This window comes from Manis javanica, chromosome 5, assembly GCF_040802235.1.
Source record: "Manis javanica isolate MJ-LG chromosome 5, MJ_LKY, whole genome shotgun sequence".
Lineage (NCBI taxonomy): Eukaryota > Metazoa > Chordata > Mammalia > Pholidota > Manidae > Manis > Manis javanica.
In genome coordinates, this window is record NC_133160.1 from 67,427,493 (window position 1) to 67,443,932 (window position 16,440).

Here is a 16,440-nt window from a genome sequence, read left to right on the forward strand (position 1 = left end):
ACCAAGTCATTTTGAAGAAAAGATAGATTTACTTTGTTTGATGAAACCAATTTGACATCAGTTAAGGAACTGCAGTTGTTGACAAAACTATTTTCAAATAGTTCAACACAAATAGATAAACGCAATTTTATTGTAGTTGACGTTTCACTACCAAGAAAATTGAGAGATGAACCATCCCAAGTTAAATCAGAGAGAAAGCTTCAAAATGAAATGGATGTTGAATAATCTAATATTTTAATTTGGTTGTTTCCTAAGCAACTAAACTTCTCAAAAAAGTTTCTGGATTAATATATTATTTCCTTTAAAGGATTATAACTACTATTGAATTATGTCAACAACAATAAAATGGTGGATGGATAAATAGCATTAATTTAACAACAGAATGGGGCTGGGTGTTGACCAAAGTCAAAAAAGCCTGGATGTTAGTCTAGATTTGTGACCACACACAGATCATGAGTTTCTCAGTGCCTTTCCTTAAAAGGAAGAGAAAAACCTGACCTTACTTCTCTGTTAGGGAAACCAAGAAAAAAAGGATAGCACTCTAAAAAACACTTTAGAAATATGAAGTGTTTTATTTAATGTTAATAGTTCTTTAATTTAATGGTTTAATTTAATTTAATAGTCCTTTAATATAATAGTTTTTTAATGTTAATAGTGCCTATCTCTGTACTTTGGCAAAAGAGAAAGGGAACTAATTTACTGCTTTACTGTGTACCTTTCTTTTTTTTCCTCACAAGAAGCTGTGAAATAGGTACTATCATTCCCATTTTAAAGGGGAGGAAAAGGAGATTCTGAAGGCAGCCAGGACATATGCATCAGGATTCTTCCAGTTCAGAAGTATATACTCTTTCAACTAAATTTCAGTCAGGATGAATTATTAAGCAATATTTTCTTCGCTATATTTTATTAATCAAGTTTACTAATATTACTGATGTGAAATGTTGAGTAAAGACATTAAATCTGAAAAAGAATGACAGTACTTAAGCTTATCAATCTTGAAAGCAGTAATTTTTAAAACGTATCTGTATACTCACTGCTAAAAAGCAACACAGTTTACGCTAAGTTTAGATTGCTCTCTAAAGCAAAATTAGGTAAGTTCCAAGGAAATGAGAAAACATGGTAATGGTGTGGCTCTATTTTGGTATACATTCTAAAATGTTCTATTTCACCAAAATATCCATAAAATAAGCATTGTAATCTCACAGTACTTCAGACACTAAAGATTTCTGGAGGTTGGGTTACAAGGCTCTTACTCAGTCAAGTCATGCAGCCACTGTCATTTTGTCCAGGAAAATCAGTCCTGGCCCATTAGCTAACTTCACTAATTTCAGAAGAAGCTACACAGCTTGGCTTGAGATATGAAAAATGACTCCTCTACTTCAGTGCGCCACTGACTCAGCTCCTGGCACTTGAGCAACATATTTGCAGTGTGTTCAACAAGAATTCCTTAGTTTATCAAAGATTTACCAAATGTCTGCAATGAGCCAGCTCTATTATAGGTACTGTGAATACAACAATAATAAACAGATGAAAACCTTTTCCCTCATGGAACATATATTTTGGAGGGAAGACATACTATAAACAAAATAAAGAAGTAACATATGTGTTATGTTGGGTGATGACAGAGACTATGAAGAAACAAAAGGAAAGAAAGAAAAAGGAAGGTTGAGGGAAAGAGACTTTGCAAGACGACTTTGAGAAAAGATGCCTGGGAAGTTTGAAGCAAGAAGCCCAGACAGAGCACAACTAGCACAAAGACCCTGAGGCAAAAGCACCAGAGGCCAGGCCCTGGAAGACCTCACCGTTTGCTGAGCAAGCTCAGCAGGGGAGAGCCCAGAGGAGAAGTCAGAAAGTGACTGAGGAGAGCTGGTCACAGAGGGCCTTAAAGGTCACTGTAAGTATCTGACTTTTACTGAATGAAATGGAAAACTGTGAGTTTTGTGCAAATGAGTGAAATGATCTGACCTGCATTTTAAAGTATCATTCCAGATGCTAGACTAGCCTAAAAGACAGAAGCAGGTAAGTCATTCATTCATTCATTCATTCAATCATTCAACAAAAATTATCGTCTACTATGTTCTGAGTAATGTTCTAAGCTATTGAGGTGTATCAGTAAATGTAGCAGATAAACATACTTGGCCTTGTGGAACTTCATTTAGTGAGAAGAAAACATACCACAATCAAAATTAAAGATCAGAAAATGATATCACACACAGACATTTATGCATGTGTAGTGTGTGGATGAGTATGTGCATGTGTATATATACATATATATATATATATATATATGTATATATATATATATATATATATATAGAGAGAGAGAGAGAGAGAGAAGAGAGAGAGAGGAGAGAGAGAGAGGAGAGAGAGAGAGAGAGAGAGAGAGTTTAAAGTACTGTGATTGGTTAAGCTCCTCAATGGAATAGTGTAGATGAGAAAGGAAAGAATTTCAAGAACTGATTACTGATTCCAGGGGTATTCCAACATTTAGCATTTGGGAAGAAGAGAAGAAGCTGGTGAAAGAGGCTGGTAAATCCTATAGAGAAGGAATATGAAAACCTGCAGCAGGAAAATGGAGACCAAGCAGGATGAGAGGGCAGCTACAAGTTAGTAAAGAAAGGTTAATTCTCACTTAGAATACTTGAAGCATGGGAGGAAATTATCGAAATACATGTCTGGAGGAAAGAACATTCTATGACAGGGATGAGAGAGGAGCAAGAGCTCTGGGGCAGGTGTGTACCCAGCAAGTTCTGAGAATAGCAGGAAGCCAGTGTGGGTAAAGCAGATAAGCAATGGAGGAGAATAGTAGGAAATTATGCTGGAGATCAGTAAGATGTCTTCAGTAATTAAAGGGAAGGGTGATGGTGTCTTAGACCATGGTTGGAACAGTAAAAGTGATGAGAAGTGATCAGTTTATGGATCTATTTTTAAGAGAGAGCAAAGATTAGATGACAGACTGTATAAAAGGTATGAAAGTGAGGAGTCAAAGATGACTCTGAGTTACTTGACCTGAACAATGAAAAGATTGGAATTGCCATCAATTAAGAAGAGAGCTGAAGGCAGAGTAAATTTTTACTGGGGAAGATAGGGGCTCAGATTTAGAAATGTTAATTTCCAGATTTGGAAAATGAGTATGGAGTTCAGGAGAGATATATGGTGTGCAGATGAAATTTTGGAGTCATCAGCATATGTATATTATTTAAAATCATGAGATAGATTGAGATCCTCAAGGAAGTAATTGCAGAATGAAAAGAGTTTCAGGAACTAATTCTAGAGACATTCCAACATTTAAAATTTGAGGAGATGGAGAAAAGCAGATGAAAGAGGCTGAGAAGGAATTGGATCAAGAAATAGGGTAAAAATTCAGAGTCTGATGACTTAGAAGTATGTACACAATAAGCACTGAGAACTGACCACGGGAAGTAGAAAGGTGGCTACTATGGTGGCCTTGGTAAGAGTAATTTCACTGGAGTGGCAGAAGTCAAGACTAATGGGGGTAGATTTAAAAGATAATGAGAAGAAAGAAGGCAGGTATAGGCAACTCTTTCAAGAAATTTTGCAAAAAAGGGAAAAAAATAGTTGAGGCTGTAACTGGAAGAATGGAAATATATTTACACCTCAAGTTTAAGAACTCAAAATGAAGAACTGACAGGTTATAGGTGCATTTATTCAAGCTTGACCTAAGAACCCTAAACTAATACTAGTACTGGGTCATTACCTAAATTTCACTTTTCCTTTATTTCTTTCAGTCACCAGTATGAGGAAAAAGAGAAATATGAAAATGACTTTTTACATAGTAAAAATTGTATGCCAATGAGAGTACAGAAAATATCAACCATTCTTACAATACATAGTGTTAGCTAATGCTGTGTTGGGATTAAATGTGCATAACCTGGAGTCAGCCTGCTGGATTCACATTCAGCTTCTACCATAAACCAGCTCTGTAAACTTAATTTCCATCAGCCTTGGTATTCTCACGTGACAGATGACAAAATGTCACATGTACCTCCAAGATTATTGTGAAGGCAAGACTATGCCTGGTGCTTAACAGTGTCTGACATAATGTAAGCACTGTATGTTATGTTAGAATCTATAAATGATCAAGTGTTTCAGAAAAATGTCAAGTAATCTGAAACAGATAATCAGTTACAATTTCATTCTTTCCCACTGGCTAGCTGTCAAGCAGGGTTCATAAATGTCTCAACATTTCCTCAATATCTCAAAACTTGGTTTTCCCTTATTGTTTCTTAAATATGGATATATGTCTGAAACCTGAAAAAGACTGTGTCCCTATAGTCAATTCTTGATAACCATATATAAATTATCTGCCAGTTAGATTATATTTCATCTTCATGACTTTTGCTCCCATTTTAGGATATCAACAGCAGGGAAAATCCAGCAGTCTTTGTATAATGATTATATACATGTTAGAACATAATATGATATATATATGTATATACATATATACATATACATATATATTACATGTATTTTATAGACAATATTATTCCAACTGAATTTTTAGAAAATTCTTCATTTGTCTGCATTCCTCATACACTCTCCTCCTTATTTAATGTACTATGAAAACTTGCCACCACTCAGGCTGAAAGAACTGGAAAATATTTACCATAATATATATTTAGGACCTGTAAGAAACTTTTCAAATCAACTTGCTCTCTATAACTTTCTAGTTACTCTTTTTTATTTCTACCTGCTAGCTCCTAATTCTGAATACCACCTACTTTCATGGGATTATAAAAAGCTGAGCCTCAGATTTATTAATTCTTGGAATACAGGACCTACCTCAGGGCCTGTGGAATCCTTTATAGACACTAAGTCAACAGTCCCTCACAACTAATGAGGTTCTTAGGCAGTTTTTCATTGTAATGATGACAGAGTGCAAGCTGCAAACAATGTGATAAAAATTGATTCTACAAAATGTTAAGTTCATAAATACTTTCCAAAACTATTCCTAGAATAGTTGCCTCGAAATCTAGTGGAGCAATAAAGGATTAAAGTGCTTAAGGTTTTAATAAGGGCAAAAAGGGAATAAACAATATATTCATAAGAAGATAAATTATGTTTATGGAATCTATCACCAAAACAGAGAGAGCAAATCAAGCATCCTGAAGCCATATGTAAAACATGCATCATGAGCTTACTTGGCCATCAGTATTCCTATTTGTGATACACATTTGTACATGTCCTGAAAACTTAGAGAGCTCTTTAAGTCACAGTATTTTGTTTAATAAATTTAAAAACATACTAATTAGGAAAAAGCAAAATCAGAAAATAATCCCAGGTTGTGTTTCAAAAAAACACCCTGGAGATCAAAAGAAAAGGAAGCAGTAAAATATTTTCTCCCTTTTAATATAATCTTCACACTCTCTTCACCCCAACTTCATATTATTCCTCAGAGAGTAAGATTTATCATCTATGAATCCAAAGATGGTTTCTCCATATCCATAAATGACAGTGACTGCTTCCAAACTGCACACAGCACTGTGGATTAGAAGCACTCCATACACCTGGGCTCTCTGTTTCCCTTCTAGCACAGCCTCACCCTTGGTCCCTCCCTCAGAACTACTTCCACAAATCCTCAATTTGGCATCCCTGCTAACGTCACTAACTGACCCACAGAGATACAGAGTGTCTGCTGGTGGTCTTGACTGAAGCAGGCAAAACGTGTGCTTCCCTTAGTTCAAACAATGCCTAATACTACTTTATAAAGATTTTTAAAGAACAAATAAGGGTGTGAAAACAAGATTATTATTAAAAGCATACATACATGGTCTTATCTACAGATTAAAGAGCTCTTGTCTTAACCAAAATCACAGAGTGCCCTGGCATTCTAGAATAGGAGTTATGAGTACAAATAATGAACTTATGGAACTCAGGAATGCGGTTTTCCTCTGTACCTAATTTGAATTTAAGCAAATCATTTAACTTTACGGAGACTGTTTCCACAGGTATGAAGTAGGAATGACACTACTAGGGCTATTGTGAGGTTCAAATGATAAAATCCCTAAAAAAGCACTTAGCACTTAGCTCAGTGCCTGAACATCACACACTCAATAAATGTTAATATAATAATAGTTATTATTATTATCATTATTATATACCCAATTCCATTGCTTATAATTTGCCTATGAGGGATGATACGCAGGTATGAAGATATTTAATCTAAGGTGTACTAGCTCTGATTCTAAGCCCTCTGGAAGAAAATGATTTGGTATTCAGCACTGATCTTATAAATCTACCCTAATCTCATAAATCTAACTCTCATTTCTCTTGGAAATCTTGATGATTTCCCTGTGAAAAAAAAATTAATTCTCTATCCAATTGCTAAACTCATTTCTAATATCTAGAGAACCATAGTCCATTCACCTAATAGAATATTAGGTCTTTCATAGTTCTAATAAAATACTTCCAGTGACTTTTTTTCCTAACTGAGTGGCAAAAATTTCAGTACCTAGCACAGTAGTTCTTCCATGGTGGATCATGGGGATCTAAGCATACCAGAGACCCATTAAAGAGGCCTGGGGAATCAAAGCTGTCTTCATAATAATGCAAAACATTGTTTGCCTTTTTTCACTGTATTGACATTTACACAAGAGGTGGGAAAGCAATGGTGGTAAAACTGCTATTGCCTCAGCGCAAATTGAAGCAGCAGCTCCTAAGTCTAGCAGTAATTGCATTCTTCATTGTAAGGCACTCACAATAAAAATGAAATGACAGGTTCATGTAAAAACTGAAGAAATTTCCTTGAAGAAATAGTAACATTATTAATTTCATTCAATTGAAGCCCTTAAATCTTGATGTCTTTTTATTATTTTGTGTGACAAATAGTGAAATGTGTACAAAGAACCATTAATCTGTACTAAGTGCTGTAGTTTTCTCAAAGAAAAACATGTGTATGATTGTTCAAGGTACAAGGTGCATTAGCTGCTTTATCTCTGTAATACAATTTTTGTTTGAAAGAACCACTGACGGAGATACTATGTTTTTTCAGACTTGAATGTGTGGCACACATTTTTTGTTGTTGCTTACAAATGAACAAAGGGAGCCTGATACTTCAAGGAAAACAACTAACAACACATGTTACTACTAATGTGAGCTTTCAAGTGAAAATTCCAAATTTGGAAAACTTCTACATCACCATTAAATTGAGAATCAATATACTTAAGGACCTTTGTAATAAGATCCTTATCACGTATACAAATACTTTCCAAATGATCAATGCCTGATATTTCTAAGTCATGCATATGTGAAAGATCCATTCGGAATGCAAGATATATCAATATATTTTTATGTAACAAATTATGGAGTTCCAGATTCCCCACTACAAGTAAGTTTTAAGAAACTGCCACTTGTGGAGTTCTGGTGTAGTATCAGAAATAAAATGACAATTATCTGAAAGGATATCAAAGTATTTGTCCCTATCTAACTCCATATCTGTGAGTGAGAATGGACTCTTCATATATTTTAACCAAAGTAACACATACAATAGATTGAATGAGAAGATTTGAGAATCCATCTGTCTTCTCTCAAGCCAGTTATTAAAGGGATTTATGAAAATGTAAAATAATGTTTCTTTTTTCATTATTTTTTAATTGGGCAAAAGAAGGGTTATTTAGTAAAATAAAAAATGTTATGTTTAATATGATTCTTAAATGAGTTAATGAATATTTTTAAATTTTCTCAATTTTAGTATTCAAAATAGTAAATATCAATAGACAAGATACACCTAAACAAAGCTCTTTGGTGTCCTTGACAATTTCTAAGGGCATAAACGGATCCTGAGACCAAAAAATTTGAGAACTGTGACCTGGATATATATACAGTACTTCCTTAAACTCTGAGCTCCATGTGAGAACATCCACCTTTCCTCCTTGAGTTTTCTGACAATTCTCAATTCATCTGTAGAGATAACTGATATGCCCTAATAATAAATGTTTATTATGTCCTTACTTCAATTAATGCTCAGTGTCAAATTTCCCAACTTCCTCCAATTTCCTCAGCTTCTCTCTGTTGATTTATTCCTGAGGCACAAGAACACATGTTCTTTTCTTAGCTATTCTAGCATCTCATTCAGCAACCATGAACTGAGTACCTGCTACACATCAGGTAATACATATTTTAGGTTCTGAGATAATAAAAGATCAATGAAACAAAGCCTCTGACCTTGATGAGGTCCAAAGAAGTGCCTAAGTTGCATGTTCCTACACAAAACATTGTAAAAGAGAACTGCTGGTTGAAGTACTATGTCTCTATAATTTGGTAGAACCTATAAAAATGGTACTCATATGAGCTATCCTAACATAATCAAGGCTCCTCTGAGAATACAAAGACACAAAACAAAAGGATTATAAACCTTGTGTCTGCAAACCAAAGACGGTCCTATTCATATCAAAGGTTTAATATGATAGACAGGATAAGTAAAGGTGTATAACTGGACAGATCTCTGGAATGGCCAATATCAGAGTCACAGTCCCCAGCCCTCCTCCTCAAGTGTCAGAGCTTAAAAAGTAATGCAGATTAAATCATTTCTCATTTACCCATGGACTCTCTGCTTACCCATGGAATGTGATCAACCATGACTCTAGCCAGAAACCTGAGTAAGCAATCTGGACTCCTATCAGTGTACATGAATAAATGTTTTAAAATGCATTGGAGCAAAGTTTTCACTTGGAAACAAACAATTTAAAGTTCACTTCTACAACCAAAGGTAATTTATAGCTTCTTTTTGCATAATCATGGTACATTGTTTGAGCAGAAGGAAAAAAGAAATTTATTCTATTTACTTGAAAGACACAACCAATAATAACATTAAATTCTCGCTCCCAACTACTGCTTTCAATATTCTTTGGAGAAACACATTTGCTTTTAATTTTAGGAGTGGTTTGGAGCTTGAGAACTCAAACTTGGTTTACCATTTCAGCACTTTGGTTGACAGAAGATACCCTAACAGATAATTTTTTGTATAAAAAATCATATTAATGAATTCTCCCCAGATTTTTAAATAAATAGGGCATAGTAAATATGAGTAACTTTTCATATTGGTATTATTTGAGATTTAAAAAAGTGACATATTGTCCCCTAATACTAACAAAATGATTTATAATTATTATTTTTAACCCTCATGCCTGTTGCAGAGATAGCACTGCTTAATAAATTTAAAGTAAGCCAATCTTTGTACACCTAATGAGAAAAGAATAAGACAAAATAAATCTTCTATGGTAATAGTGGGCATTTATTCTTATTCTCCATATTGTTCTAATAAAATGTAATGCTCTGAACCAAACAACAGCAACCAATGCTGTAGTTTGTTTTACAGTTTAACAAATTTGAGTAAAGTCTAAAATGGCTTAATTGCCTGTCTTTAACACATATTTCAGTTTTCAAACTAAAGGAAGACAGAGATGGGATGGGCTCAGGGGAGAGGTAAACCCAATCAAAATAAAATTAGACATAAGTCATAGCCTGAGTTAAACCAAATAGCTCAATATATATAAGACCATGTTAAGATTTGAAAATACTAATTAAATAAAGGGGGATATCTGGGTTAGAAGTCCCTTGGGGACTATGTATATAAGATAAAAGTGAATTACACTTAGAATTATATCTCTAAAAATTTTATCTCTATTAAGAATTATATCTCTAATGTCCTTCAGACCAAGAATACACTGCTCTATCCATAGAACATGTATAACTAGTTATTATGAAAAAGTCACAGGATATTAAAAAGGATAATAATAATAAATGAACATCTTAAATGAAGAAAATCACTCACCTCCCCAAAAAAGAAAAGAGAGCAAGAAAACAAACACACGATCCTCAATTTCACTAGCATATTATGTCTTGGTTCCTGCCAAGTATCACAAACCACACTTGAAATTTTGTGTTTTTGGCTGACTGACACCAGAGTGTCTTTGAGGGGAGTGAGGAGGGAGAGAGAGAACTTAGAAAATAGCAACCAAGGGCTTTCCAGAGTCAAGTTACATCATTTCTAGTTGATTATCAAACAACATGGGAAGTAGTTCAATTAAAAAACAAACCAATGATACATGGAGGCAGTAGCTTAAAATGTACCTCAGAGAAGGCCAAGCTTAGAATCTGGCTTATGCTGGAAATGCTAATTTCTTGCCCACTAGCAGGCAAAACAACATGTACCTCCACCTTGGCACTGAACAACACAGATTTGCATCAAGAAGCATCCTTAATCTCTGATAACTCACAGCACATTTCATACTTTAGTTCAAGAGGGAAGAGAAATAATTACACTAAATTAGAGATAGTGCCTAAAATGCTAAAGCAAATGAAATCAGGAATCTCCCCAAACTTGGCTCAGCACATTAAAATTAGTCACTGTGTATAAAGAAACTGCCAAGACTGCTGAAGATGTAAAAGTTAATACTGTCCTGATGTTACCTGTCAGCCCATCCTCCACTGCCACTCCCCGCAAAAAGCTCAGCAACAATGCTGACTTCTACCAGAGTTCATTGCGGACTAGCTATTTCTTAAGTCTGAATTACCCATTTTCTAGAAGACTTCCTTACTAGACATGCTGTGTTTAGTATGGTGACTGAGCTTAGATAAATAGGTATTTTTGTGTGTGCTTCTGAAATGGCTCGAGATCTCTCCCCAGCCTTACACATACGATTGCTATGAGATAAAACATAAAAGGAAAACTTTTGTTTGGTTTTGAGCAGTGTTAAATCCAAATTTTATGTAATTTTTATTAGTCTTTGTGACAGATTATTTTTATATGCGCCTGTCAGTAAAATTAAGAAACAAGAAAGGTAAATAATTTCAGAAAGTAAATGTAAAGAGAATGATCTTTCTAAAAAGCACATCAAAAAAAATAATCAATGACTGCAAAATCATTACCTCTGCTCTCTGTGTTCTGGGAAAAGCAGTTGATTTTTCTATGGCGTAAACATCCACCAGGTAAAGACATGCTCCTTGCTCCCGGTCCAGAATGGCTGCAGTCTGAATGATGCCGGTTTGTCGTCCAATAGTAAAGAGACGCCCAACAGTTTTCTCTTCACAACGAACTGAAACAATATAATACTCCACTGGGGCTTCAGATCCTCGGGGGCTAGCTGCTTCTATGGATATTACATTGGTACCTATGGGTTCTCCTTCCTTCAAAATAGTTATATATTTGGGTTGAGTAAAAACAGGTCCATCAAGGCCCTGCAGAATGACAGTCAATTCAGTAGTTGATTTCCTCCTTTCAGGGCCAAGGTCTGTTGCTGAAACTATGAGGTTATAGATCAGCTGTGACGGCACCAGTGCTGAAGCGACTCTCAAGTCTCCACTGTAACGATCCACAATGAAGGTGTCTGTATCCCCATTGATGATCTCATACTCCACCTCTCCATTAGTGCCTTCATCTGGGTCAGCAGCCATAATTTTTGTCAGAACAGAACCAATCATAGCTGAAGGGTCCGCAGCAAGGGCATTTTGTGATATAAACATCGGAACATTGTCATTGAGGTCTGTAACCAATATGGTCACATTTTTCAAAGCATATCGCCTAGTTTCTATAGGCACAGCTTGATCATTGGCTTTTACAGTTAACTCAAAGAGATTAGCAAACTCCCGATCTATTTCAGCATTAGTGTATATAATGCCTTTGACATCATCTATGCCAAAGTGGTTGCCCCTTGGCATCTGTTGAATGATCGTATAGGATAGTTGCCCATTAATGTCTGCATCAGGGTCATGTGCAGTCACTGCAATGACAGACGTTCCAATGGGAATGTTCTCAACAATAGACTTGAAAATATCCCCAGGCGGAAAGCTAGGGGGATTGTCATTAAAGTCCCTCACATGTATAACCACTGACATCGTAGATGAACGAGGAGGCCTTCCTTGGTCTTTTGCGGTTATATTTAATTTGTACAAAGACTGTGTTTCAAAGTCCAGTTTTTTGGCAAGAAAAATACTCCCAGTGTTAGGGCTAATGCTAAAAGTTCCATGGTTGTTAGTCCCAGTAATACTGTAACGTAAATCAGCATTGTCACCCGAGTCTGAATCAGTTGCAGTAACAGAGGACACAAGTTCACCAATTCTCATGTTTTCCAAAACATCAACAAATAGTGTTGATTTAGGGAAAGAGGGGGTATTGTCATTTTCATCTAAAATATCAATATTTAGAGTACAGGTTGAATTGAGAGAGATTGCCCCTGAATCCACTGCTTGAATCACAAGGGAATAGGCAGGTGTTGCTTCATGGTCTAATTTGCCAATTAATGTCACCTGACCAGAGGTACTGTCTACAGTAAACTGTCTTTCTTCATTTCCTTTTATTACAGAATAATGAATAAGTCCATTATTTCCTTCATCAACATCTGAGGCAGATACTCTTAAAACTTGTGTCAGATTGGCTGCTGACTCTGATATCGTAGCTTGGTAAAAGTCTTTTAAAAATTTGGGAGCATTATCATTTATATCTTTCATGTAAACATGTACCATGGCCTGATCCTTCAGAGGCTGAGGGAGCCCCTGATCTGTTGCAATGACAGTAAAGCTAAACACTGCAGTCCCTCTCCGCCTCATAAGAGACTCCCTGTCAAACTGATGAGTATTTGTAATTTCCCCACTAACAGCATGCAACTCAAAATCTGGCTGCACCATTTCAAAAGAATACCTAACTTCTCCATTTGGCCCAAAGTCTTTATCTATAGCACTTACTTTGCCCACAAATGACCCAGCTCTCAGTTCCTCTTCAAAGTAAAATGTATAATTGGTGCTGTTAAAAAGAGGTCTGTTATCATTTACATCTTCTAAAATTACAGTAACATTCACAGTAGCACTAAGAGGTTCCACTGCTCTGTCAGAAGCAACGATCAGCAAAACATATCTGTCTTGAAGTTCACGGTCCAGTTCACTCTTTATGTACAACTGACCATCTGGGAATATGCCAAAAGCATCCCCCGTATTTCCTTCAGCAATGCTGTATGCAATTTCACCATTTGCTCCTGAATCCTTATCCAAAGCTTGCACTTTAAAGAATCGAGAATTCACAGGTTCTGACTCAGAAAGTGTGACCTCATAAGAAAGTTGGTCAAACACTGGGGGGTTGTCATTTACATCATGGACATAAACTGTTAAGATGAAACTGGAGGAGAGCTGTGGAACACCCATATCAGAGGCCAAGATCTCTATCTGGTAGGAACCAGCATGAATATCCAGGGGTCCCAGTAGACTAATATTACCACCCTTTTCATTGATAGTAAAAAGGTTCTTGGGGTTCTGCTTCAGGCTATAGAGTACCATGCCATTGACACCCTCATCAGGGTCCACAGCTTTGGCTTGAAAAATGCTGTGACCTGCCTGCCAGTTCTCCACCACATTCACACTCTCTACTGCCTGAAGGAAATGGGGAGAGTTGTCATTCAAATCCTTAACTGTTATGTTAACCATAGTGTCTCCAGTCACTGTGCCCCCACTGGCCACTACTTTCAGCTGATAAAAGGATTGCTCTTCTCTGTCAATCACACTTGCTGTGGTAAGTTGCCCAGTGACCTGGTTGATAGCAAACATACCTTTCTGATCCCCAGTGGTAATGAGATAACTGATGTTGGAATTGAGATCCATGGTGGATGCAGACACACTACCCACATGATATCCCCAAGCCACATTCTCAAAGACCACGAAGCTATAGGCAGCCTGGCTGAATACAGGTGGATTGTCTTGAGTGTCCAAAACAGTGATGGTTACTATTGCCTGGTTGGGGGACTGTAAATTGCCCCCATCAGTAGCCACTATCTGTAACTGGTAAGTTGTTTTTTCTTCTCTGTCTAGGGCCATTCTGGTAGAAATAACCCCATTTTGAGCATTGACCTGAAACCGAGACCTGTCCCCAGCTGATATACTATATTTGACAGTTCCATTGAGACCCAAGTCTGGGTCAGTGGCAGAAACTGTGGTGATGTAGCTTCCTCCAGGCTCATTCTCCTGAATATGAGCAAAATATTGTATTGGGTAGAACACAGGGCTGTTGTCATTCATATCCAGGAGACTCACATTTATTCTAGCCATTGATGACTGGGGTGGGGAACCCAGATCTGTGGCCAGAACCAACAGGGAATAGAAAGCTTGCTCCTCTCTGTCCAGGGAGGAGATAATGCTCAACCTCCCAGACACAGGATCCAGACGAAAGGACCTCTGGTCTGTCTCAGCCTCTTGTAGGGAGAAGCGCACTGTCCCATTGTCACCCAGGTCCCCATCAGTTGCCCTGAGCACCAGTAGTTCTGTCCCTGTTGGAGCGTTCTCAACCACGGACACATCATACCCTTCTGGCTGACTAAATACTGGCTTTTCATCATTCACATCCAGGAGAGTTACTACAAGCTGGGCATAAGAAAACTTGGGGTGAACCCCCTGGTCCCGAGCGCTGATATTCAGTACAATCTGGGAAGCAAGTTCACGGTCCAAACCCCCAGCAGCCCCAGTGGTCACCAGGCCGCTATGTTCACTGATATGGAACCAACCTAGCTCATTGCCAGAGACGATACTGTAACGCAGATTAGCATTGAGACCAGAGTCGCCATCAGTGGCAGATACTCCACTCACATAGCTTCCTGGGGGCGCCTCCTCACTCAGGTTCACTCTGTACACTTGCTGTGCAAAGACAGGAGGGTGGTCATTGATGTCATTGACAAAAATCACCAGGCTTGCCACTGAAGAGCGCGCCTGGACTGCTGCGCCAGGGGGCGCCCCGTAGTTATCAGAGACCGAAACTGTTAGGTTGTAGGAGGGGATGCGCTCGCGGTCCAGGGCGCTGGCCACTTTGATGAGGCTAAGGTTAGGCACTTTGCTACTCTGCACCTCAAAGTGGCGCTGCTCATTGCCTCCAAGAATCTGCACAGAAATGTTCCCATTGGCCGCCGGAGAGTCTGCGTCCGTCACGGTGAGCAGAGCCACCACAGTGCCCACTTGGGCGTTCTCGTCTACGGAAGCGTAGCGCGAGGTGGCAGGAAAGTAGCGAAATTTCACCACCGGGTCATTGTCGTTGACATCCAGTAGCTGAATCAGCGCCTCCGCGCGCCCGGTAAGGGAAGGCACGCCTCGGTCCATAGCCTGCACTGTAAGCGAGTACTGACGCCGGGACTCGAAGTCCAGGGGCTCCCGCACCGTGATAAGCCCCGTTTCGGGGTCCATTTGAAAGGGTGTCCCCTCATCCTGCAGCCGATAACGGATGTCCGCGTTGGTGCCCTCGTCCGCATCCGCCGCCGCCACTTGGAGGACGCTTGAGCCTACAGCCGCGTCCTCAGGCACCCCCGCCTGGTAGTGGGAACTACCGAAAACCGGGGGGTTGTCATTAATGTCTTGCACAGTCACGTTTACCTGAAGGTAGCCCCGCCTCTTCGGCTCGCCCTTGTCCTCCACTTCCACCAACAGCTGGTACTGCGGCGTGACCTCACGGTCCAGCCCGCCCTTGGACACCAGGTGCAGGAACGCGCCCTCGCCGCTCGGGTTCAGGGTGATGTCCAGGCGGAAGCGACCCGCCCCGTTGCCCTGGATAATACGGTAGGAGCGGTGGTCCACACCATTGGAGCCGATGTCCGAGTCGGTGGCCGTATCCAGGATGACTTGGCGCCCGCTACTACTGTCCTCCTTGAAAGTGACCACGATCGAGGGGTCCGGGAAGACGGGGGCGTTGTCGTTGAGGTCCCGCACCAGCACTCGCACCTCCGTGGGGTAGGTGGGCGAGCTGGAAAGGACCACCAGGTTGATCACGTCGCTGGGCAGGTTCTCGCGGTCTATGGTGGCAGTGGTGTACAGGGTCCCAGTGCTACTGTTTATGGCAAACAGGGCGTGGCTTTCGCTGAGCCGGTAGGTGAAGCCAGGGCGCGTCTGGATGGTGCCCACCAGAGTGCCGGGAGGTTGCTCCTCCAGCACTTGGAACACTTGGCGCTGCTCGGCCCCGCTCACCCGGACCGGTCCCGGTAGCAACGATAGCAGCCAAAAGACGCGAAGGACCCGAAATACTGATAGAGTGGGCAGTGGGAGCCACGGGCGGCCAGGAACCCAGTCGGCTGCCAAGTCCATGGTCCTGACTCCCTGGAACGGTGTGATAAAGAGAAGGAAGAAGTGAGGCAAAACGAATGATAGCGACAGGGATTAAGTAGCCCCAACAAAAATGCCGCCGATGGATCTGAGAGCTCTGCTATTTCAAAGAACCTCCAGCCCAGCAGAAGGAAGTCGCAACAGGGCAAGTCTGCAGGTAGCCATTTGGACGTGTAGTGCGAAAGAGATGCGTGACGAAAAGCCGCAGGGCATTCCGCGGGTACTCCTGTGCGTTGACGAGCTCCCAGAAAAGTTTCCTGAACCTCCTTTATTTTCCCCCTTCACTTTGTGTTTGAATCCAGAGTCTGGGCGTTTACGCCCGGGTGGATGTGAGTTGGGAGAGGCTGCCTGTATTTA

General features: G+C 39.5%; 1 protein-coding gene across 1 annotated transcript in view; it reads right to left on the reverse strand.

Annotated features, from left to right (window-relative positions):
• FAT4 (FAT atypical cadherin 4) overlaps positions 1-16,440 on the reverse strand; it is a 177,304-nt gene that overhangs the window by 160,692 nt on the left and 172 nt on the right. Inside the window, exon 2 of the mRNA XM_036997876.2 lies at positions 10,891-16,077. Within this exon, the coding sequence (XP_036853771.2) occupies positions 10,891-16,065 (5,175 nt within the window). The 5' untranslated portion in view covers positions 16,066-16,077. The remainder of the gene's footprint in view (positions 1-10,890; positions 16,078-16,440) is intronic.